The sequence below is a fragment of the Numenius arquata genome, chromosome 9, assembly GCF_964106895.1.
Source record: "Numenius arquata chromosome 9, bNumArq3.hap1.1, whole genome shotgun sequence".
Taxonomy (NCBI): domain Eukaryota; kingdom Metazoa; phylum Chordata; class Aves; order Charadriiformes; family Scolopacidae; genus Numenius; species Numenius arquata.
The window spans coordinates 35,636,308-35,662,039 of record NC_133584.1 but is presented as its reverse complement, the minus strand read 5'-3'; the positions used below and the strand labels follow the sequence as shown (position 1 = coordinate 35,662,039).

Here is a 25,732-nt window from a genome sequence, read left to right as displayed (position 1 = left end):
TTAACATTTGTAATTCGATTCACAACGCAAAACAACTAGAAAGAGTTCCCACAATCTAGAAATACTTGAAAGTAAAATAATTATAGTTTAGATTAATCATAATTATTGATTCCAAAAGGGAAATCTGTGACCTTCTAGCACAATAAGCTGCATAGGGTACACCACAGAGACAGTAAGACTTCATAAGATGTTTGTTCCAAGTTTGACAGTAAGTTAAATTTTAAAACTTACTTGAAGAAAGAATTCCATCAATAAATTCCTGCCTTGTTATCTTTCCATCCTGATCTTTATCAATCCTCCTAAAGAAGTCCATCACACGAGACTTCTTATGGTTCATCCATCGCATGTATTTTTTCCTCCAAATATCAAAATCAAAGTTGGCAAATTCTCTCAGCTTAATAAAAAAGAGAAAGAACTTTTTCAGTTGAAATCAATCAATCTAGAAAATCTATGTCAGAGATACCACATGCGTTCTTTTCAATAATTGGTTCTTTGAGGACCTGTATAAACATTTTAAACATCTTAATACTCTTCGTATTTAAAATGAGAATGACAGTTTTTAAAGCATGTGTGTCACGATGCTTTCAGTTAGCTGTTACCATACATAGAATACAACAAATAACGAAGCTGTTTACAGTATTTACAATTTAACCTAGGGTAAACAAAATTATGCAACAGGTATGTATATTCCTTTTCTGACCTCTTCAAGTCTGTCCAAAGCATCATTAAGTTTTCTTCTCCTTTCCAAGGCCAGAAGCCAGACTTGCTGCCATTTGCTGACTAGAAGGTTTACCCGTGGGTTCTTGGTTTCGATTTGCGTGGGGGCTGCTGACAGATAGATGCCTGGTGTCGGGGAACGCTTTCCTGTTAAAACATAATAAAATGTGTAAGTCTCACCCAGTTCAAACAAACCAAACATTCACATGAAGGGTACTTGACCTTCCTAAAACTATGCCTTCCTGTCCCAAATAATGAGCCCACACCTTGATATGGTTCCATCTAATGGGATTTTTTGTTTTTATTTTTTACCATCGCTGGGGAAGGACCACATGGTGGTTAAAGTATCTTCTGTCTAGCCAGAAGCAGGCAGTAGTGGCTGCACTAGCGAAGCTGCACAGGTTAAATAAAATCTTTGCAAATCTCTCAAGAGAGTTGCAAAGTAAACAACCTGATTTTTGAAGCAGGTTCCATGTATGGGTAAGTATAAAGTACGATGGGTGAGTACATCTAAAAATACAAAAAGCAATTTCCTCACTTGATGATTCACTTTCCATTGAACGTCACTGAACACACTTTCTAATTGGATCCATATCATCTCGTAGACAGTAAGAGCAAATTTTGCCTCTAAATCTTTGTGTAAAAGAAGTTGCTCACACTTTCAGGTAACGGTAGATTTGCAAAGATTCAGCAAGTGCACACTCTTGGAAGTTTAACAGCACATGAAAGGCTGCACGCTTTAAAAATAGCTATTCAAGATGTACAGGACAAAATTTAAAAATACAAGTCTGCTACGAGAAATTTCCTCACAATGAAAAATGACAGATAATTAGAGAAATCAAAAAGAATTTCACTGTTTCACTATTAGTAGTCTGTTATCTTTATAGATTGAGCAATGGTGTGTGTGACCTGTCCCAAAATATTTCATAACTTACTTCCCGCTCTCCCCTTATCAAGGACAGGAATATGAGATTGTACAGGAGTGGGTTCAAGTGCCTTTCTTTTATAGGTCTTTGTAAATTTATCCACATCAGGTTGTTTTCTGGTCATTTCCTCCACAAATGTCTGCAATCAGATAGAGGTGGTTTTAATTAACAATACACAAAAGTGACCACAGGAAAGAAAACCACACAATAGCAAAAGACCCAAGTTACAAGAATTGCACAGAAAGACTCTTACAATGCCAGCCTCACAAAAAAAGACACAGATAAAGGTTTTGTAGGTAAGAAAAATAGGCACTATAAGCTTTAAGACCACTATGGCCTGGCTGTTAAAGGAAGGTTAAATCTAGAAAACAGTCTGTCAAACTCCTTTATTAACTGTGTATGGTGAGGTGACGTACAACAGAATTTTGACTCTTAGTACTCAGGTGTTCCTCGCTGTCCAGACTGCAGTTAAGAGAAGTGAGACAGCTCTGATGTGTAAGCTGGGGTAAGCCTGTGGGCATTCACTGCATCAGCAGCTCCCTCTGGCACTTCATAAAGATGTTTTTGAAATCAAATCAGTAAAGCCACACTGTAACACTAGTTCTAAGGCAGTAGCACTATCATGTATTTCATGTGGAGTTTTTTTTATTATTGTCCTTGTTCTTATGGGGAGTTGTAAGGCTTGCTTTTAGAACAATGTGGCACTGAATTTTTTATTTTTATTTTTTTAACCTCAATAAACTACACACACATTGTATACATACAAAACACACAACTGAGTATCTGAAAAGGGATTCAATTATTAGGAGAGGAAAGAGCTAAGGAGATCCACAATTGATTACGAAGCCCAGCTGAGACAGAGCACTATTTGTGGAATGTGCGGGACACGTGTCACTTAACATGCCTTACCTGATGTTCCGCTATAAGTGCTTTAACCTCGTCGATCTCCTGGGGGATAACCTCTTTATCTTTTTCAGTAAGTGTAGTCTCAGCCCACTGCAACCAGGACAGCAAGGCTTCCAGCAATTCCTGGTTAGCGATAAGTCCAGCCAGAGCTCCTGCCAGTCTCTGTTGATGTTGTTTAGCCCATACTAAGACCTTGGTAAAAGAATCAATGCATGAGTATGTGCACATGTGAAATACTTTAAAAAGCATTTAAAATTGCTCTGCTAACTGTAAACCCAGAGCTTCCTCCCAGCCCTAGTGATGTGTGATTATCAATGTGCTAGATACAGTGGCTGATCACTAAAGGTGCTAGCTGACTAGAATTCCCAGTTCAACACCACATTTTTTCCATAGATGTTCATGATTTAAGTGCTGTTAAATGCAGTAATTAGGAAATTCAGGCAACATATTAAGAACTTTATTAAACAATATCTGTAAGTTAGTGAATCACTGAGAATTTAGTGACCGTCTTCCTCCTGGGCATTCCCGAAGCCATACTTTGCTAAAACCAGTATTTTGTTTTTCTTTAAACTTAATGTACAATGAAAATACCACCTTAGCAGCTGAGAGTGTGGTACACCCTCAGAGACCTACCTGTAGCCACTTTAATCATTTGGAAATCTTCTAGATCAGGAATATATTGGACTGAAATCCTCCCTAATGCAATTAGAAAATGCTTCAAGTTTGCTGTGCATTTTCTTTGCTTTGCAACTTTTACTTTCACATGGGAAGTGTCAGGCAGTATTTTCTTTAATACATACAAACAAAGAAGCCTGACCATCTGCTTTAGTTCTTAAAGCCCTGTAAGTTTTAAAATAAAACCTAGGGAAGCATAGCTGGTATTCACATACATCACTGTGGGTATTTAAAATGTTTAGTTCTCAACAGCTGGATCATTTCCTCCCAGTGTAACGACCATGTTAGTTGTCAGCTGTGTTTCAATCGAAGACAGACTGTTGCAATGAAGATGGCTTGACATATACTGACCTCTTCAAACCTGGCTCTGATGATCGTTATCCAGTTCTTAATGGTGGTGATGGAGTCCGGATGGCAGATAGCTAGGATAGCTTCTCCCATACCTGTTGCTTTATTCACTTCTGCCTTTTTTTCTTCCATTTTCTTCATAAATTCCTAAACCACAGGTAATAATTTCAATTAGATGTTGACAAAATTTGCAAGAGAAATTTGAGTGCATAGTCTGGGAAGGTCGCAAGCCTCTCCGTCGTGCAAAGAGGTTCAACTTCCAAGAAGCAAGTTTAATTTGTCTGAGAAAAGTTAAGAATGTCTAAAAACCCTATTCCACATAAAGTACTAAATGAAGCTCTAAAATCTTTATCCCAGTTTGCCACTCCTTAAAAGCCCACCATATTGTAAATACTTGAAAGACACATGCCCTTGTTAAAAAAAAAGAAGGAAAATCATAGGATTTTAGAAGTGCTGTACATCAACTATATGATGGTTAGAATCATTATTGGCAACATTTCAGCTGACTTGGATTGTCTGTCAGTTACAGTAATTCTTCATAATAAACTACCAAACTCCTAGCAGAGGCTGGAAACGTCCATGTATAATTACATGCTCAGACAAGATGATAGAGGACTTCAGGAGCAGCTATACTAAACTAACACAAATGTGAAAACTCAGCAGCTGAGGGAGAGACACAGCAAGCAGAGGGACAGAGACTGCTAATTAACCAGCTGTTTTCAGAGGCGCTGCCATGTGGGAAAAATCTTGTAAAAGCAGAAGGATGTTTACAGCTTTAGATGTCTGAACTCATAGCCGTTGATGCTCCCAGGGAGTCCAGCAGAGGAAAGGGTGGCAGGACCAGAACTGGGTGCAGAATGGAAACAACAAAAAACCTGAAGGACTTGTCCCATCTTTTCTACAGTTTGCATTTCTTTGTTTTAATTATTATTACTATAATGGTTTTACTATTCTGCCTTTTTTGTTACATGTAGATGTTGTGTCTGTGTCTCTTTGTAAGCACCCTTAACTGGAACTGCCAACATCTCCCAGTGCCTAGTGGAATTCTTTGTTATATTTTAACATCTTTAATTGGGCTACAAAATGGAACCGTGTCTCAAAGTTAAACTCTTCCTCTCTCCATCCACAAAGGGCTATTTTGGATCCCAGAAATTAAAGATCAGCCAAGTCAGATCCTAGAAAATTCAAAATCACCAAAGCATTGTAAAAACAGATTCTAAAACTCTTCATAATGACATTATCCTGTGCCTTTACAAAGTAAATATGAAGCTATTATGAAATAAAAGTGTAAAAGAAACAATCCCTTCTGTGTAGTTCTAAAAGCCTGGAATAGGTAGGCTGTATATTACAAGAGATTCATCACTAACTGATTTTGACTTAAGCTTAAATTAATGTCAGAGTCTAAGACCCAATCACAATAGCAGTCCTTCTCTCATAAGAACGCATGAGTTCTTACAATATTTAGTTCAAAATGGTTTTGGAAAACTTGAGGTGGGCTGTAGTGAGAGCTTACCAAAATAAGCCAGGGCCAGGAGGAAAACAGAAAACAATATTGTTTTCCCTGCACAACTGTACTAGAGTATCTCAAAATCTAAATCTATGACAAACTACATACAGCGTATTTAGCTTTTCCTCAGTAAAAGATACTAATTGAATCAAACTCTATGGCAGTCCAGTGATACAGACACATTGATAAGAGAGAAGATGGGATGCTTCTCATTAACTAATGCAGTGCATTAACCTACTACACCTCAGTCCCCAGAGAGGATGGCAAGTGACAGAAACATCTCTGCCTGAGATAGCAGAATTCATTAAATCATGTGCAGTATTCAAGAAAAGAAAATCAGTAATGGGCATAAAGCATATTGTCCTAAAGAAATCTTTCAAAATGTAGCTGGATACAAATGCATTAAAACTATTTTACAAGAATCATAGTGATAAAAGGAAGATACATTTCATATTTATATAAATGTCAGTCATACTTTTTTTTATATTAATCTTGGAACATTATAATACAGACATGGTGTTTAAAACTAATATTATATATTACATTTCCCTTTATTTCTCTTTTTTTTCCTCTTCCTGAAGCTAGTGTTACAAGATTAAGAGAAGAGACCACTCATTCGAGGAAGATTTTCCTGTATGTGCTTGTTGAGTGTTAAGGCAGCAGCGCCACAATCTTTCTTAGCTTGATAATCTCTGTATTTTTATTATTTGGCCTTTAAAAAGTAAACGTGGTTGGAAGCACATCTTCTAAAGCCTACTAAAAAAAATTTAGGTATGGTATGGCCACATCTAACACGGAGGCTCGTTGTCTTTAGCTAGAGATTATTCTCCCCAGCTGGATGGGGTTTCTCAGAGACAAACTTTGCTTTCGTTTGAGGTTCAAAGTTATGCTTCAGCTTTGGCAGCACAATTCTGAGCTGTTGTATAGAAATATTTTGTTAATCAATCTACATTGCAGAGGTAGAAATTTAAGGTGTTTTTTTCTAATGATTTCAGTGGACTTAAGATTTTGTTCAGATAGTTCTCTGTATTCAGAAGAGCAAAAAATTAAATAAAAGGGAACTGATGAAGCACATGGAAAGGCAGCTAAAGCCAAATTTAATTGCATCGGAGACAGCAGGTTGCTATTGCCAACATTAGTCAGCATATGTTGATGCATTCATACAGCTGCCAGCTAAAGAATAGCACCCAGTTTCCAGGGACCTAAATTAAATCTGAAAACCTCTCCAAAACACTGCAGTCTGAGTACCTTGAAAACTCCTTAGTTAAGAGCCATTACATAGTCATACGCTGCACGCACTCCTCTGTGTAATAATATTCCCAAACTCAATTTAAACAGGATGCTTTTCCACTCTCAATTTCCTAAGTTTTGTTATAACTTTCTTCAGAGCAATGATGAACAATTCCATTACTCTTACAATTTGTTCTGTAACAGTGTGGGCACTACATTATTGGTACTATTACTACTGCACCTACAAGAAGAGTTTTGCATGGGCTTAAATGTGCATGTTTGTAACCTCCTGTTTGGAGAGTGAAAATATGACTTCTATGCTCCTCAGGCATTCTCCCATTTCATTAGTGCAAAGTTAGTTTGATGGCCTATAATCTAGTATCTGCAGTACCCATGGCACTGCAGTATTTCAGTACCTAACGCATTGTGAAGTATGACAGCACACTGTTTCACCATGACAGAAGGTTAATGGATGACAACATCATTCTGCTGACACTTAAAAACGACCTTGAAAGAAAAGTATATGCTGGTTTTGCTCAACGGTGCTAAGATGACACATATACTTTTGCTACTGTAGCAGTCTGTGTTATAATTTTCCGGCAGCATATATTCCACAGAGGGGTTTGCATCTGTCTCTAAATGTGTTTATAGCAACTTCCTAAAGGCCCGTTATTTTCTTAGTAAGCCAAGAGGATTCAAACAACAGCCCAACACCAGTACGGGCACCAAACTGTCAACTCCATTAAATTTCTATCTTCACTATAGAAACAGTTGCAAAAAAACCACTGGACATGACTATATGGGATAGACTTTGCCTCCTTTCCTTTATTCTACCCTCTAACCAGCCTATCAGAAGGAAGAGGATGCTCTTCATTTTCTTGCTTACCTTGTGCTGCTCTATCAGTGCAAGCAAGGCCTCTTCGTCATCTGGAAGGACCCCATGGCAACGAAGAGCCTGCTCTGCCTCTGCCTGCCACGCCAAAAGGACATGGACAACAGAGTGGAATTCTTCTGCCTGTTAAAATACAAGAAGTCACGGTCAGTCACAAGGGGATCTGACAGACACACTGCAACTTACACAAGGAGACTGAGCCCACATTTGGAGTCATTAATCACGCAGCAGTACTGGCACATTAACTTTCCATTAAGTCAATGATATACGGTACTACATTTTCATAACTGTAAAAATATCTCATGCTTCCTAAAAAATTATAGGAAGCCTAAAAGCCTGTTCATGCTTTTAGGCATCTGATTTATAGCGTATCTGCAGCTCAGTTGAGAATGTCATGTCTTTATGCTGACAAATTACACAGGAGGTGCTTTCACGGACCAGCTGGAGAGATGAGAACTATATTTTCTGCATAGCCTAAATTACTGGCTAAGCAAAATTAATTGACAGCTCGTTGGTCACTGACCCTTTTATGTCTGGAGAAACAAAGTTCCACCTTTGGGCACAGCCATATTCAGACACAACTAGTGTTTGAGGTATCTCGGGATTGTGCCTGCTGAGAGACCAGAGAGCTGGACAAACACGGTCCACTGGGAAAAGCAGGGCCGGAATTTTGTACACAGTGGATACATCGCTATTGCAGGAGCCCCATCCTAGCATCAGCCCAAGGTAGTGTACCTTCATAGAGCTGCACATCCTATTTGTTTGGGATCGGTACCAGTCAATACTGCCATACATACACTGTTCTAGCTCCTGAGAGCACTCAGCACAAACCCATTTTTCACGCAACGTACTTCACCATGCACTGTAATTGTGCCAATGTAAACAAGTTTTCAGTACACAAATTTACTTCTTTCCAATAAGGCACAAAGGGCATAAATATGATTGCAATCTCCAGCTTCCTGTGAAGGGAGCATAGTTCTTAATCACCCTTCACGCTTGACTGTTAACTTCAGTGATTTCCTTAGATGGTAAGGTCTTTGAAACATTTGCTTTGCATTTGTGGTATAGACTAATAACAACAGCAATAATAAATGCTAAGAGGCATTATTTATGTGCTGTGGTAAAGGGATGGAGACAAGGTAAGCAATGCATGAGCAAGAAAATTAGTATTTTAAATTAAATTAAATTAAATTAAATTGAATGACGTGAAGTGAAAATGAAATTAAATTTCTGGCAGCTAGACGGCAAGATATTTTCTCTGCTTCTCATAAAGTACATGTAGCCCCACTAGTACTCCTTTACCTGCCGAAGAGCTTGTTCCAGTCGTGTTTGCTTGGATACTGACAAGGCACAAACTTTCTCCCAGCGAGTGCTTAGCTCCTGCATTTGGACTTTGACCCAGGAAGAGTCATCACGACTGCCTTCTATCAGCTCTCTGGCAGAGCGTTTCAGAGCCTGGACACTGCTTGTTCTTTTTCCCAGCTCCTTCTGGAAAACCTAGGCACCACCAAATACATTTGATATGTTTAATTCATCAAGGAATAATTACGTAAAGAGAAACAGAAAAACCTACTGGTTATAAGAAGAAATCGAAATACGGGTTTAGTTTTAATCAAGAATAACTCCATCAAAGTGACTCAAAATGCCAAGTTCTGCTCATTAGACTCCACATGAAGCTATTTACACTCTATCCTATCCAAATAAAACCGGAATATGGTAGATAAAACATCAGGCAGATCCTGAGAACGCATCCTGATGCAATGCATGGGAAATCTAGCCTCCTTGCCACGCTGGCTTTATACTCTTTATCAGAGCAATTGATCTGACACACTTGATTAATGCCCAAGATTGCTGCAGCAGGAAAAGATCAGATAAAATGCTAACAACCAGGAGAAGGTTTAAAATCATGAAACCAGAACTAAAAACCCATCTGGAGGTCTGACTATAAGGCTGTAGATCTTGCCACATATTCATATATTTATGTGAGAGTATGTTCACAGTTGCAGATGGAATAAGCTCCAGTTACATAAAAGAAGCTCTTAAAAGTAGCTATGACAATTACAGTATATTGTGCCACTGACTATGACCTAGTCGTGATGTACAATGGGATTGCAGAAGCAATCCCAGCGTATTTCACATTATTTTTTATAGACAACCCATGTTTCCAAATACTTATTTTTAATGAGGGACAAAATCTCCTCCTCACTGAACCCTCCTCATCTTTGGGTACTGGAATTCTACTGGAAGTAGATGAGCAAAGGGATTTTCACCTCGCAATCCTCTCAGGCTCCAGAGCTCTGACTGTGTGTAGCCTTTGCAATACCAGTAACTTCAACAGCTGTTTCTTCTGACTTACTGAACTGAAAAACCAGGATTCAGAGGCACAGTCCTACATCTACTTACTCCCATCTCCATAAACTTCGGTAACAAAATACTGCAGCTTGTCAATGTAGGCTTCCTGGGTGATAATCTAGTTGTATATTCCCATGCATAACTTAAGCATTGCATGGGAATGCAACTACTTTTCTCCATCAATATACAGCAGCCCTGCAGGTTTGAAATGCTGCTGTAGTCATGATGAGGGCATTTGGTTGGCAGATGTACTAAATAAAAAACCCTGTCTCCCCCAGAGATTTTCAGTAAAATAATTTTTGCCACCTCTTGCCCTCACACACATATTCATAAATGCACACTTGTGATTTTTGACATGATACTCATAAATACACAGGATAGCAGCATTAAACAGAATATCTCAATGCCAACTGGCGTCAATGAGTCACTAACAGTTGTCTTCCACGTATGTTTTAAAACGCTTTACATTGTTGATGACATGTCTGTGTTACAGAACTATTCCATGTTTCTAAAAATTACAGAATAGCCAAGTAAAGGGAGCATCAAAATGCTACACTTGCGAGCAATCTAGTAATTAAAAAAGAATATTTTTGGAATTACCTTGTGATTGTCGATCAGGTTCATCACTAAATCACTGTCACCGTGCACTGGCTGATCTTCTGCTAGCTGAGGTTCAACTTTGTACAACCAGTCAATGAGAGCTTGCAGAGCATCAGTAAATTGTCCTGAAAATAACAGGGCTTCCTCCAGCTTATTTTGTCTGGGGGGGAGAAAAAAAATTAACACACACACAGACAACTAAGCATTCATACACTTCAAGAAAACATCTTCAGCGTAAAATCAGAGCAACTAAGGGCTTTAAATCATTGTTTCCCTTTTTAAATTGTGGGACCATTCCTTCCCCCATTCCCCCCAGTCCTCTTTCATAGCACCAGTAAAGTACGCATTTCTAGTATTTTATTGCTTTGACACTCTTAATTATCAAATAAGCTAGTCATTCTGGTTTTACTTTTACACAACAGAAGGCAAAAGAATTCTCCTAAGTCTTTTACCTTATCTGTTGAATAATTAGATTGGTTTTCATTTACCTTTCCACTGATTTTCCACAAATTGTATCCCACTTATCCCTTAGTTCACTCAGCATATTATCAAGTTTCAAATTGTCATCAGCCAAGGTGGTTTTCAAGGAGCGTCCAGTCCTACTTGTGTTATCATACACAGAATGTTTAGCACCAAGAGATTTCTGGAATTCCTACACATATGGAAGAAAAAGAAAACACCCATATAGCATTAGCTGCTTACAGGCCACAATTAATTAATCTTCAACATATTATTTGCAATGGAAATTTTAAGTGTTGCTGCAAGAAAATTTTAAACTTGCTGCAAAATTTCTAGTCTGCTAGGGCCACAGTGCACCTTAAATTATATGGGGCTTGACACTAGCAGAGTCCCTGCCTTTTTTCCTCTCTGGAAACGTAGCTCTACGCCTGCTGGAACAACTTCTGGAAACTCCTTCCTTCAATGAGAGCAATGATTCCTGTCCCAATATAATATTCCTAAGTTTCAGAAAGGGGCTGCCTGGTCATCAGAAGAATGTGAAAGAACTGCTACTTTGGGACCCATGAACTGAGCAGTCTTCACACTATATTTTTACATACAAAGATTTCAAGCCAGTGTAGAGCATCCCAAGGGCTACAAAGGTCATTCTGTTTTACCTCAGCATGGTCAAGCTGGGAAACCCCCAACCACAAGCATTTAACCCTCCCAAGATTGAAGCACACTACAACTGGGAAGAATTGTGAGCCAAAAGCTCACAAATCCAGGCACAAGAAGCAGCTAGTTGACATCCGAATAACTCAATTTGGGCTGGAACTCATGATCCCAAGCAGGTTTCTGTGATCCAGGGACTTTGGAAGATGACAGTGACATAGCAGTTGCATCTGCCTGCCATCTCTGTCAGCTCCTTCTGCCCAGAGCCTCTGCAAGGTTTACACAGGCACAGAGGAGCACACAGAAACACAGCTCATCTGATACTGCAGGGGAGTTAACCGACTCCCAGAGCAAATAATTAAATAAAGGAACACTGCCAAAAGACAAAACCAGCACTACACAGCAGCTTTTAAGTGGTAAGAATGCTTTGAGTGTTTTATTTCACACCTTCATGTACTGCTAGCAGGAAATCAGTTAAAAATAAATCACAAGTTTGCTTTAGGAATCTTATACACGGAATCAAATATTCTTTTTTTTTTTTTGGGCACCAAAAAATACTAGGCCAAAAGAGTTTTTGCCCAGTGTTTGCTGAAACAGATTTTCATCTGGTTCTCAAGAGCAACATTCAGTATCATCAAATTCAGCAAGGAAATGATTACCACTTACAACTTAGAGTAATTCCTTAGGGCATGTAAAGATGGCAAAGATTCCTCGTGGCCACTGCCCGCACGTCTGTGCCTGCTCCCCTCCAACTGGCAAGCTGGTCTGCACCAACCTGTGCCATGGCAGCTCACAACTCTTCCACCGACTTCCCCATGTGTCCACATAATCATCATTTCTTTTTGGACATGTGTCAGGGAAAGCTCAAGTGGAATGGAGGTGTCTTGAAGAGGTAGGCACTGGGTTATGCCATGCGGACAACATGACAACTTTACCGAGGGTGATTCAAGGTTCCTTTTTTAAAACTTGACCGGTATTTTGCACTGGAGTGTCCTTACGTTGGAGTTATTTCAGGATCCAGAGGGAATTGAGGATCAAAATGTATCAGAAAAAACAAGGCAGCATTTATTTTCTAATTGACCATTTCCTTACTTTCATTTTCCTCATATAAAACAACAAGGAAACAGGTTTTAAGAAAGAGTACAAACACCTTTGTCAAGCTAGAACTACAATAAAAATAATTTTCAAAACATAAGAACTTTTACAGAAGTTCCTTCAATACAAACAGTATGTCTGTGCTTTTTCATTTGATGGGGTTTATTAACTACTTAACACTACATACACGGTGTTACTCGATTTGCACAAGAAAACAAAATGATATCGCTCCATAGAAGAATGATGCAGGAGAAACAGATGTAACGGTGAACAAAGGGTTGCAGCCCATTCATTCTTTGATGGGCTACACACACTACACCGTATCTACTTTCATTCGATTCCACAGAGGTGTAACTGAGAGTAGATTTTCATTTAAGCTGCCAGGAGCAGACAGGTAAGATGCACGAAATCTCAGTAATTAACTACCTCCCTCCCTTCTAAGGAAGATGGGAACATACAGATAAAATTAGCCAGGTTCATATAAATGTAGTGTAAGGAACATTCAGCATTAGCACAGGAATGGATTGGGTGACCTAGTAAGGGTTTTTCCATTCCTGACTTCTAAAAACGAGAAAAAATTGCTGATAAACACACCATGAATAACCCCTGAAAGTCCCTGGCAACACACTAGATATGAGAAAACATATTATCTTGGCTTTTCTCTTTCAGGGCCTTTTTTTTTGGCAGTAATAACTGGCAAAGAGCGAGTCCAAATTATTGCTTACAGCACAGAGAGAGCACACATTCAGTTCAGATAGCAAAATCGTTAACTAAATGGAGCAAGGAAACCTTCAAGGCTGGACACAAAAGACAAAGACAGACACGGGGGGTATATGTGGGAGTGGAAGGAAAAGACTCAAAATACAAGGAAGGACATTGCAGTGTTGGGAGGTTTGACAGCTCATTAAAAAACAATTGAGTTGATTTCTTGGGGGGGGTTGTTTGAAGTTTAAAGTCACAAAGTTCACAGAACTCCCTCACTCACACACATTCATCTTTTTCCTCCAAATTGCCAGTTTCAATCCTAATGTCCCTGTACCACATTCCATCCCACTTCTTAATGAGAAATGAGATTCAAGCAACTCAAGTAGCTATTCTCTGCGGGCATTTTATATGAAAAGAAGCTGAAGAAAAGATATGTTTGAGAGAAGTGATGAGGCTGCCAACCCACGCGAGGAAGCTTGGGCTCATAAAACAACTGCTGTAGGTATAAAGAACAAATGCGATTACCAAGTTTAATATTTCAGAAGAGGGGAGGAGAATAAAAGTAGAGACTCAAACCTCAGGGCCCGAAAGCAAAGTCACAACACATTGACCGTACTCGTGAGGAGTTTGAACTTCATATAAAGAAAAGAGGGAAGTGGAAGGATTAAACGATTGATAGCGTCAGAGAAGACAAGAAATTTTTTTTTTTTCTAAATTCCCATTGCTGACTTCAAATTCTGGCAACAGCAGCAATCCCAGAACAAACTGAAATTGCAGAGTTAGCGTAACAGAATGTTAGTGTAGGTTTTATCTACAAGTTTTAACAGCAAACATAGGTAAAACTACTTTTGCTTGACCAATAGCCAACTCTCCCATATTAAAGGAGAATTTTGTTTATCAACCAGGAAAACACTTAGGTCATCATATAAACTGAGCGATGATAAAAAAATAAAGCAGACTGATGCAGTAACCAATCATTATTAATATATATCGCAAAACTTGTCAGAGGTAAAAGCAATCATCAGATGCTACTTTGGGAGGGTCATATTAGATATGCAAACCCTTGGGGATATTATGCTGAATGAAAAAATAGGAGTAAACGGAGATCAATAAGACCGACATGAAAAGTAGAAGTAAATGTATGTCAAAATGTAGAAAAATGAATGATCTTTCAATACTCTGTCTCTGATGAAACTGTTCCAAGATAAGTCTTGCAACACAGTGTCTCCGAAGATTCTACCACTCACCCACTTGATCCTCAGCAATATATTATTGTAGGCTCTTTGCAAAAGTAAAAATGAAGTAAAGACTTCTTCCATCCACCCTTTTGCTCCGTGTGTGATGCAACTACAGAGCTCTTACATTATGATTATTTGAAAAGCCAGGTCAATTAGGGAGATTTTTACATTTTCACCCACAGTAACTGTGTTTGTGGAAAGCTAGTCCTGGAATTTTGAATCCCATGAAGAAAAAGAACCTTTGCTACTAATGGTGTCATTGTACTTTCTAGAGGATTTAACTAATACTTCCACTTCACATAAAAAGCAACTGCCAATCAAAATACAAGACTATTTTTCACTTTTGAGGTGGTCCTGTAGTACTAAAAGGAAAATCCCAACCCAATGAACCAGATGGTAAAATTGTGGTTTTAAAGACTAAAAAAAGCCCGCAATATGCAGTGACCTGCTGGATGGTCACACTCAAAAGAGTTGTGTTCAATGGCTCAATGTCCAAGTGGAGACCAGTGATGAGTGGAGCGGCGTTCATCAGGGGTTGCTACTGAGACCGATGCTGTTTAACATCTTTGCTGGTGACATGGACAGTGGGACTGAGTGCACCCTCAGCAAGTTTGCCAACACAACCAAGCTGTGTGATACAGTCAACACACTGGAGGGAAGGGATGCCATCCAGAGGGACCTGGACAGCCCTGAGAGGTGGGCCTGTGACAACCTTATGAAGTTCAACCAGGCCAAGTGCAAGATTAGGTACTGTGACCTTTTTTTTCCACTCCTCACTTATAGCACACCACCATTTAATTTAATGCTAATAAGCACTCCATGGTAATGAGGCCACAAATCTACTTCCTTTGCTGGTGGAATGGTACAAACCTGACAGACTTACTTATATCTCATTGGGCACTTTGTATTTCATCACTCATGACTCACCTTATGTTGTGCAAGCTGCATCTTTATTTTGTCAGGTTCATTTGCAATTTCAAGATCTGAGTCCAAAGCTTTCTCTGACTCTTCTAGCCATTCCATAAGTTTGTGCCAGGCTTCATGGAACTGCAAGAAAGTGAGATTTGCATGGATTCTGAAATTCACTGATTCATAAAATAGTTTGAAAACATTAAGCCCAACTCATTCTCTACAGGCCAAACAAGTACTCTGCAGACTTTGAAAATATTTGGTGAGGTTTTTCTCCCTGCTCTCTCAAACATGGACTAGCCCAACCATGTGCCCACTGGACTTAGCCTCCCTTCTCCCAAGTGAATTAGCAACCTTTTATGTACATGATCTGCACACATAGTATGCATCTTTCAAAGACATATTGGTAACTTCTGTTGATGCCTACATTTTTAGTAATGAATAGCAAATGCAGCAAGAATGGGGCTTAGCTATTGCCTATATGGGACAACAGCAGTAAATCACTGGGGAAAACTCCCATCTGGATGACTGCTCAAGATTTTCTTCGGGACACTCACAAATGCTCTCATTATATCAAATGCTATCTTAACGGGCAAGGAACAGATCCTTGATCTTCCTTCCTGTCTCAACAAAGAGAGTGCTTCAGGGAAGGAAGCAGGGAAAGACCAAAGATTCAACCAGCTTTCACAAAGCAGCATCCCTTTGGGATTCCATTTTTCTAAGCTGGTTGATTCTCCCTCTGCACCTCTTTTGAAAATTCTTCTTGCCTAGGCTGCCTACACATGAAAGGAACTAGGTTCAGAAACTTCTCAAGGCTCCTGGACCCTGTTATTCAGGGCTGTGGATCAGGCCATGACATCAGTACCCTTCAGTACTCCTTCCCTGCTCTGCATACATAGTTGTTGTCCTCAATTAATAACTTACTGTATTCAGCATTGCTGTATCTGTGAATGCACAAGAGAAACTGCTGGAAAATACATAACATTTGATTGGCTTATGGGCTAATTTATTGCTCAGAGAAGTTCCTACTCTGTGAGCTGAGTAGTAGTGAACACGGGAATATGTTCAGCTGTGAACATGATAAAATCTTGAATGGTCACGTTCATTTGAATAAATATAAGCTAGAACTTCCTATTGACATTTAAACAGATTACATTCCTCTCATGTATTTTGCATCTTATCATTTATGTTCCTCAGTGAGGGGAACAGGAATCTAGGGAAAAAAGCCAAGAGTGCTCTCTGGTGAGAAAACCTGTGTAAAAAAAACTCCAGGTTTTTAAGGAAATAAATGGAGGCATCTTACCACACAGAAGATACTGGTCTAGTAACTAACACAAGAGACTGAAGAAGTGATGAGTCTTAATGAGGGCACAACGTAAACTCAAGGAAAAAATACTAAAGGAATACTCCCACAGATTATCAAAAGGCATTGCATTCAATCGCATTCTTTAAAATAGAAGGGTCGACTGTGAAGCTTCTTTTTGAGGACAGTCGATATATACATGTGGAAGCCATACTGTAACTTTCTTCTTTCAGACTACCCTGTATTGCAGACAGAAGTCACTGCTTGGGTTGAAAATGATGCTTTCACCTCACAAATGAAGTGCTTTATGATTGAATCACAGAAATTGCTCCACTAACTCAACGGTGTCTGTTACACTAAACACGGACTTACTTGAAAGTGCTTTAAAGTACCATATTCTTCAAAAGTCTGGATGTAATTACAGCTAAGTTCAAAGAGTTGTACAACAGCTGTTGTCCGATTACCTTTTTGGCTCTCTTCCTTGCATCATCCAAAGCTCTTTCCCTTTCAGCTAAGCGTTGAACTACTTTTTCCCACCGACTCTGTGCAATAATCAGCTGATTCTTAATAAGGACAACATCCTGTTTCTGGCTGAAATATTTCAAATGGGTTCCAGTTTTGTCCAGCTCTATGATCTGATCTCGATGAGAATTCACTTCTGTCGCAAAAACCTTGGAAAAAAGAGAGAAAATTACTCCAAATACTACATTGCTCAAGCACTGGGTAAACACTAAAAAAACCAGTCTGATAAAGAATGATGTAGTGAGAAAGACTATAAAATGCCATTTTAAGACAAATTAAATGTTTCTCTGAGTGCCAGCGTTACAGGGTTCATTTGGACATTGTTAAAGTATCTCCACAGAGTGGGAGAAAAACATTATACATCTGTTTCTTTACATACCTTGTGTTCATCAATTTGAAACAAGACAGTATCCAAGATAAGACTTGGCTGAGAAGCTGCAGTTAGAGTTTGCTCAGCCTGAGTAAGCCAATTGCCAAAATCTTCAAGTGAGTTGTGGAACTCCATTGCTAAATTGAGGGCTTCTTCCAGTTTGGTCTGTAAAGATACGTCATACTTTAATAGCAGTTGATATTGTGCAGGGGCTTCAGCCAAGTAAACCATTTTAGTTCATGAAGTAAACCATTTTAGTTTAGCATTTTAAAACACATTTCTAACTCAAAGTTTCTGAGTTTTAAAATAACAGCCTACATTTGAGCGTATTAAAGGAGATGGATAGAAGAGTAACAGTAAAATTATGTATGATAGATGAGTAGAAAATACAGCACCTAGTATCAAGAGAAAATTTTCCACATTAGAACATTACATCATCTACTACTTAATCCTAATGGGACATAACGGATTTATCCATTTCAATACGAAACCAGTAAAATCACAGAAATCTAAGGTAGCAGTGCAGTGTGATGAGCCTCAAAGAGCTCATCTAATTTATTCTCTTGTACTAAACAAAGAACAAGTTTGCCTAGACCACCTCTTTTTAATAAGGCCGAATTGTCATCTTGGTGGCCTGAACTAAGACTACTGTTGGGTATAGAATTTTTGTTGATTATACAAGAGCAGTCAGATTTTCAAACTCAGGCTCAGATTTTCAGGCTCAGCTGGCATAGCTAAGCGCTCCAACCTTACAGCTTCCTGAAAGAACGTGCTCATGTTGGGTCTTAATTAGTTGGACATTCTTACATTATACACTTACCATATCAGAAACCAGCATTCTTACTTGAAAATATAACTAAGTTGTTAGCTAAATATTTGTGCTTTATACATATCAGGGCTCTAGGAAGAGTTCCTCTGTTTGTAATTACTGATATTCTTCATTGTTTGATTGAGGTAGAACAAATGGGACTATAATTCGTGAAGGAATGAAAGCAAAATGAAATTATTAATAAGAAAACGTATGCTGTGTATCAGTGAAATCATTGATCTACGTTAGAACAGAAGGTAGTCACTTGAAGTAAGTGGCAGAAGGCCAAGCGCTTGGGAATTTTAAGAAAAAAAATGGATAAAAGCTAGGAAAATTAATGCAGCAATTCTGTACTGAGAAGGAGATAAACTTGAATGATCAAATAATTTTATTCACTCTCTCATGTCTATGATTACTGTAATAAAAAACAGAAAAGCCCTCGGCCTACCAAATGAGCATTATCAGTATCAGTTAACACATTTCTATAGAACAGGCTTGTGCCACTCTCAGCTATCCTCCCTTCAATTACAGATAATCAACTTGAATCCTATTTACTTTCTAAACATACCAATGAATTCTGCATAACTGTCTCTACAATTGATTTTAAATCTAAAAGATCAAGCAAGTATGTGTGCATAAAAGCACTGAACATTAACATCCTTAAATACATGATTTACACTTCTATTTTTATGTAAAAACACATACTTTTCTTTCACTGAGCTTTGTTTGTACTGATTCCCATTTTTCTTTTAAGTTATTTATGTCCTGTTCAACATTTGTTTCAGCAGACTCTGGGCATCTTGCAAGCATCTGCTGGCCTTTCTGCATTAGACACTTATATGTCTCTTCTTTGGCTTCAAAGGCAGCACAAAGTTCCTAAATAAAGAAAGCACACACACACACACAAAACAGTCAGGTAGAAATTCAATACTCTTTACAAATGCTAGTGTAATATTTATTCCTCCCACAACATTTAGCAGGTATGATTAAGACTAATAAAGGAAACATGTGCAATTAATAAAAAGCCAAATGAGCAAAGGAAGAGCCCAATTCTTCAGAAAATGAGAACCCGTATTGTCTGTCAGATGTTTTGTCTGAGATCCAGTGCTTGGCAAAGAAAGTACTATGGACTCATTGCACAAGATTTGCTATAACTTGGTTGGTTTAAAGCTGAAACACAAAAAGCATCAGCGTTATACAGTGCGCTGAAAGCCCAGACCTAACCTATACATCCTCAAAAGTTGGTGGGACAACTTGGGAGGGCTGCTTTATTGTACACCTTCTCTTTTGTTTTGTCTGTATCTTCCTTCACTTGCCAGGTGAGAGCGCTGAAGACATTTTACACACACAAAGAATTAAAGAAGAGGTGGCAAGAGCTCCCATGCATCCCTCTGACTCAAAAGTGCATGTTCAAAATCTGTAACACACCATCCAAAATGTACCAACGAAGTTGCTGCAAACTCCCAAATGAGGAACATCTTCCAGGAGATGAGAACTAAGTGGCTTGCAAATCAGAGGAAAAGAACTTTTGCCTCTGATTCCCAGGACAAGAGCCCAAACTCAACGTTTCCTTTGGGCTAAGAGATACTGTACCTGTACAGTACAGGTAAGTAGTAAGTACAAGTAAGAGATACTTGTACCTGATCACAGAGGAGAGCAAAGCAGGAAGCAGGTTCAACCATGAGCTGTAAGATTTTAACAGGACAGAAAGCTTCCTTGCTTCCTTTCTGAGGACTATGAAAAGTGGTGTCACCTAGACTGCTTCCTCCTTTGCTCCCAACCTCCCTACAATATTTCTGGTTTCCATAACTCCCCAGGGCACCTTACTTTACTGCAGCACAAGAACCCTCAGAAGTAAACACAGGGAGCGCAGCACAGGAGTCACGGCACGGCAGGAGAGACCCCAAATGCTGGGGCTGAGCTCAGTCAAAGACGGGTTCATCACAGTATTTTATTCTGCACTAGTCACACTCTTAAGAGGGTAGAAGCAATTAAAGTTATTTTAAAGGAGGAACCGACAAAAACGATTCTCTTAAGAAAAGCAGAGGAATTGTCTGAGCAGCACCGGGTCAGCCAAAGAGGCCTCTTTTTAAGGCCCTTCCCTGATGGTGTCCTGTAATGTCTCTTCATATCTTTTGTTTTCTTGGAGCTGCCTTAGCTGGAAATGCTGTCCAGTCTTAACTCCATTTGCGAACTGATTATGGTTGAGGGCTCTTTTATTCATATCCGTAGAAACTTATACTCAAGAAGATGGTTCATACCATTATTTCCAAGGAGAAACAAATCAAAACATAGCGCAAAACTTTCTTCTCTGGTTTCATGTCACAAATTAACATGGTTTGTATCACTTAGGGGCAACTTTGAATTTAGAACTTACAATAAATTGGACTCAACAGGACAAGAGGCCTCAACATTTCAGAGAATTTACACATAACTGCACAGATTCACCAAGGTTTAACTAAACTGAAATCAAGTCCTATTTTTTAATTAATAAAAAATTTTAATTAATAAAAATATTAGGATTAATAGGATTAATCCTAATTAATATCCTTTATACATTAAAGGATAACCAGTCAATGCTTGCAGTGTATGATGGCCCACAGCATAGCAACAACCTGTTAAAATGTACATGTAGAGTTAGGAAATTATACATATAGACTACATATAACTGGGGACATATTCACATTTGTTCCAACTATAATATTATATTCAGTCTAAAGATTCTTTAACTAATCAATCTGTAAATGCAGTAAGTACAGAAAATGCCTTGTTGATTCGCATAGCAAGAGAACGGACCAAATAAAACCCTGGAACTTTCCAGGGAAAATTTTTTGGTCTTGATCTGACTTTAAATGGAAAAAGCTCCACTGACTCCCATGGAATTGTGATTATGCCTCACTCTCACAGGAAATAAAATAAAATAAAAAAAAAAAAAGGCTTTTTGCCTTTTTTTTCTTTAAGACAAAAAGAGAAGGACTGGAGGGGGGATGGGTTCAAAATTGCAAGGTTATCTCTGTGTTCTGTCCTAGTTTCCTGTCATAACTGATTTTAAAACTGTAAATTATTTTCCTTCTCAAAAATAGTTACTGGTAAATTTTGGAGGGAAAAAAAAAAAAAAGAAAAAGAAAGTGCCTCACATTGGTGGGCAATAACCTTTATCACCATTCCAAAATAAAATCTGATTTTTAAAGCTATGACAACACAGCGTTCTAATGGAAATCATGTCAGGCATATTCGAGTTCAAGGACAGTTCAGTAAATATAACTGTTACATCTGAGCCAGGAGGTCAGGAGTTCAGATCACCGGGCCTGGGGTTATATCCTGGCCTAACAGCACACCATGATTTTATATAAATGGAGCACTATGAACCACCTTCCTTTGAGGTAAGATATCAAGTTCAAGTGTCTTCTTTTTAAGGTCTATGTTTCTACAGGGGTGGAGAAATTCATAGAACGTTTCTTAAAAAGAAAGGAAAGGAATGAAGGGAATAATTCAGGCATCCTGATCAGCTTGCCACTTCTAATTAAAGCAGACTCTCTATATGAGCCAGTAGTCCTTATTACATCTCTGCTAATGATGATTTTAATGTCAGCTTTGGTTAGATAAAGAATAAAGAATCAAGTCTCTTAATTCAAGGTCCAATGAATGTGGATTGCTTTTAGATTCATTTTCCTATCTTAGACAAAGCATAAATGTAGTTATGAGGACAGAGGGAAAAAAAGACTAGGAATCACTGATAAAATCTGTAAACGCTTTTCTCGTTTTCTTTCTGAGAACAAGGATGCAAAAGTTCTTTTATTTCTGTCTCAACACTATTAATGGTTCAGTTTTGGGCATCTCCCAAATGACTACTTTTCCTACGTTGAAAATAACAAGTGTTGTTTTGAAGGCTATTAAGTTTTTTTAAGATACTGTACAGACATTGTGATATATAGAACATGCACTGTATTTACCATAAACACTCTTGAAAGATAGTTAGTCCCGAAATGTAATTTGCAAAGCATTCTAATACTGATCCTTACCATATGGGTATTAAGCTGCTTTCTTGCTGTTTCTGGTACGCCTCCAACAGGTTTTGATGCCAACAGCTGACGTTCCGTGTCTGTCAGCCATTGCTGCATATCTTCAACTTCACCATGGAAACCTTGGGCCTAAATTATACCATATCATTTTAGAGCTTGCTTAGATGTTCTCCATTCTAATACTAGCTCAGATGCAGAAGTACACTGGCAACAGATTTAATCAGATATTTACAATAATCAAAGGAAATGAAAGAGAAAAAAAAAAACAAAACCAAAAGAAAAAAACAACCCAAAATTTAAACTAGCTCAATTCAATCTAAATGATAAAAACAAAACCCAAAACCCATGGAAATCCTGAAAGCAGGCTAAATGAGCAACTGTGAGATCAAAGTTTTCCCTGAATAATATACCCATGCAGAAATGTCACCCTTTAAAAATATGTAGGCCAAAAGCTGAAGTCTTGATTCAGCACTATAAAAGACAGCGGCCAGCTGTGGAAGATACAGCTGGGTTCAAACTTTCTCCTAATTCAGGAGTGTCTGCATTATGGTTTTGATTTAGGCCAACTTCTAATGCATGTATCTAGGTATTTCATGTAAAAAGACACTTTTTCTGAGTTATCTCTTTATTTGATCATTTCCTGTTCACCTGGATCAAGGCACTGTCCAGCTGCTGCTTCCTTTGTTCTGTTTTTTCCAGCACGTTTTTCCAGCGCTGATTCAGAAGTTCCAACTTGCTCCGTAAATTACTTGCTTCTTCAACAGCACTTGATTCAATCAGATCATTTCCTGCTTTCTTAACTGCTTCCACAGTAGACTGATGAGCTAAAACATCATTTTGTAGCACCTACAATTGTAACACAGTATAGATGTCTGGCCGCCTTGGTAAATTACTGAATGACAGCAACTACAATGACTGAGCTAGTGGCAAGGCAATAGTTTAACATCAGCACAGGTAGCAGCAATTAAAACTAATAATTAAGATCTCTTCAATCAAAAGCAGTAACAGACCATCCTGCCCAAATGCTACATTTTGTTTTTATACCTTGGAAAAAATAATATATTCCTCCCGAATACATACATTTCTTTTTGAAATTGGTACTGCTAGTAAAGAATTCTTTCTTCACTTTCCTTAGTTTACTACATACTTTCCTTTAATAGGATTTTTCTTTGTTTTTGAGGGTAAGGTGTCAAAACAGTATTACATATGTAGTGCCAATTGCCTGTGGAACAGTAGTCCAAGAAGAGAGGAGAGAGAGGAATAAGAATACCATGTGCCTGCTGCGCCATACAACCTGACTGCCATGTCACCTTTTCATTTATTTCAGGTCTGCAGCTCATTTCACATTATGTCAGGATACCAGGACACTTCAGCTGTGTTAAGAGCTGGGGAATGATTGCAATACTAATACCAAAAAATCTCCTCCATCTGGTTGAAAACTTGTTATCGCCAACCACAGTAAAACCATAAAATGCAAAAAGTAATTTTGGGAAAAGGATGCTGGTTTCAGAAATATTTAAAAAAAAAAAGAAAAAAGATAATGCTTAAAAATACCAGAAATAAAGAACAGAAAAAGAGAATATGCAAAATAGTTGGGAAGAGAACGGTAAGCCCCATCTAAGAAATTCAAGCTTATCACTGCTGTCTTCCATGGGGCTTAGTTCAAACTCACCTCCCTCAAAACACTAGCATATTGGAAAAATATAAAGCTAAATACAAAGGAACTTTTAAATAAACTATACAGAGCACCTGATAAAAGAGCAAGTCACAAGTAGCCCTTGTATACAAAATGTGCATCACATTTGCTTTCATTCTCCCGAGCTAAGCACGGGAAGGTATTTGTTATTTTATTTTCCTAACAAGGCGAAAAAAGGGAAATTCGCAGAAGCAGATGCATCTTCTCCCTTCCTTCCTGCTGAGGCTCACTAAGAACAAGGTTTATTCTTTCCAAAGTTATTCTAGAGATGGATGTTTTTCCAGGCTACCACAGGATGCACTACTGTGTGAACTTTCTAACCTACAAACTCTGTTGTACGAAAAGGAAGCAGATTTCGCTCATGTGTTTGCTGAACTCCTTCAGCACTGAAGTAGGTGAAGTCATGAACGATGTCTGGATGCTTCTTCAGAGTAAAACACTTCCGTTCAATAGGAATGTAAAAGGTTCATGGAGCGGAAGCTGGATTTGTAATGTTTTGGTTTTTTTTTTAAGGGCCTGTTTCTAACAGTAGTCACACAGGGCACAGAGATATTTCACTCTGCTCAAGTTCCTACTGACCACACAAAAGGCTTTAGAAGCTGCATTACGACAAACAATGAAAATGCCTTAATTATCTGTGTACTGTCAATTTCAATCAATTCTCCTTAAATTCAAAATGGACTCTGAATACTTTTCACATCATATGCAGGCCAAAAATCAAACAGCAGATTTAAAGGAAATGAGAGGATTTATGAGGCTAGTTTGAAATCTTTAGGCCTAGAATGATGTTCATCATCATGAACAGTGCATCGAGACACACGAAGAGAGAGAGAAGTTCTCATGCTCCTGGGAGATAACTCTTCAAAATAAAGGCACAATGGAAGCATTCTTCCTCAACACAGGAAGGACAGGGACCTGTTGGAACGGGTCCAGCGGAGGGCCACGAAGATGATCAGAGGGATGGAGCACCTCCCCCATGAAGACAGGCTGAGAGAGCTGGGGGTGTTCAGCCTGGAGAGGAGAAGTCTCCAGGGAGACCTCATAGCAGCCTTCCAATATCTGAAGGGAGCCTACAGGAGAGCCGGAGAGGGACTCTTTGTCAGGAAATGTAGTTACAGGACAAGGGGTAATGGTTTTAAATTGGAAGAGGGGAGATTTAGATTAGATATTAGGAGGAAATTCTTTACTGTGAGGGTGGTGAAGCACTGGAACAGGCTGCCCAGGGAAGTTGTGGATGCCCCATCCCTGGAGGGGTTCAGGGCCAGGCTGGATGGGGCTTTGAGCAACCTGCTCTAGTGGAGGTGTCCCTGCCCATGGCAGGGGGGTTGGAACTCGATGATCTTTAAGGTCCCTTCCAACTCTAACCATTCTATGAGTCTATGATTCCATTCATCCAAAGTCACAATAATCAGTAAAAATGCTAAAAAAAAAAGTATTAAAAAATAAACCCTAAATGGTATGTAACGAGAAAAAGATGGGGGCGTGGATAGCCCTAAAGTTTGCTGAGATTTTCAGAGAAGCATTCTTCATGTTAGTTGGACCAAACTGAGATATAATTCTGCAGAATTCAAAAGAACAAATTCCTATTTTCTGAGAAGGAAGAAACAAGAACAAAAGATGTGTAATAGTCACATACATTTTGTGAGACCTGGCTTAAACAGAGCTAATCAAGGAGCTTATTGCTTCAGGGAGAGTAGCAAGTTCAGTAACTCTTGAGTTCCTGGGGTCAATAAAAGTGAAGATTAGGGTGAGCTGCTCGGTTTGGCTAAAAGCTATGCCACTTGCATGGCATATGCAAGGA

The 25,732-nt window shown here is 38.7% G+C and overlaps 1 protein-coding gene across 6 annotated transcripts in view; it reads right to left on the bottom strand.

The window, feature by feature from the left end:
- DST (dystonin) overlaps window positions 1–25,732 on the bottom strand; it is a 329,300-nt gene that overhangs the window by 15,379 nt on the left and 288,189 nt on the right. For all 6 annotated transcript variants that reach the window (XM_074153812.1, XM_074153811.1, XM_074153813.1 and 3 more), the window contains 15 exons: window positions 22,884–23,081; window positions 22,236–22,364; window positions 18,919–19,089; window positions 17,415–17,570; window positions 16,978–17,184; window positions 15,229–15,348; window positions 10,642–10,805; window positions 10,154–10,313; window positions 8,504–8,698; window positions 7,196–7,324; window positions 3,576–3,719; window positions 2,553–2,741; window positions 1,653–1,782; window positions 701–864; window positions 232–394 (listed from right to left, as the gene is read on the bottom strand). In XM_074153812.1, coding sequence (XP_074009913.1) covers window positions 232–394; window positions 701–864; window positions 1,653–1,782; window positions 2,553–2,741; window positions 3,576–3,719; window positions 7,196–7,324; window positions 8,504–8,698; window positions 10,154–10,313; window positions 10,642–10,805; window positions 15,229–15,348; window positions 16,978–17,184; window positions 17,415–17,570; window positions 18,919–19,089; window positions 22,236–22,364; window positions 22,884–23,081 — 2,419 coding nt within the window. The remainder of the gene's footprint in view (window positions 1–231; window positions 395–700; window positions 865–1,652; window positions 1,783–2,552; window positions 2,742–3,575; window positions 3,720–7,195; window positions 7,325–8,503; window positions 8,699–10,153; window positions 10,314–10,641; window positions 10,806–15,228; window positions 15,349–16,977; window positions 17,185–17,414; window positions 17,571–18,918; window positions 19,090–22,235; window positions 22,365–22,883; window positions 23,082–25,732) is intronic.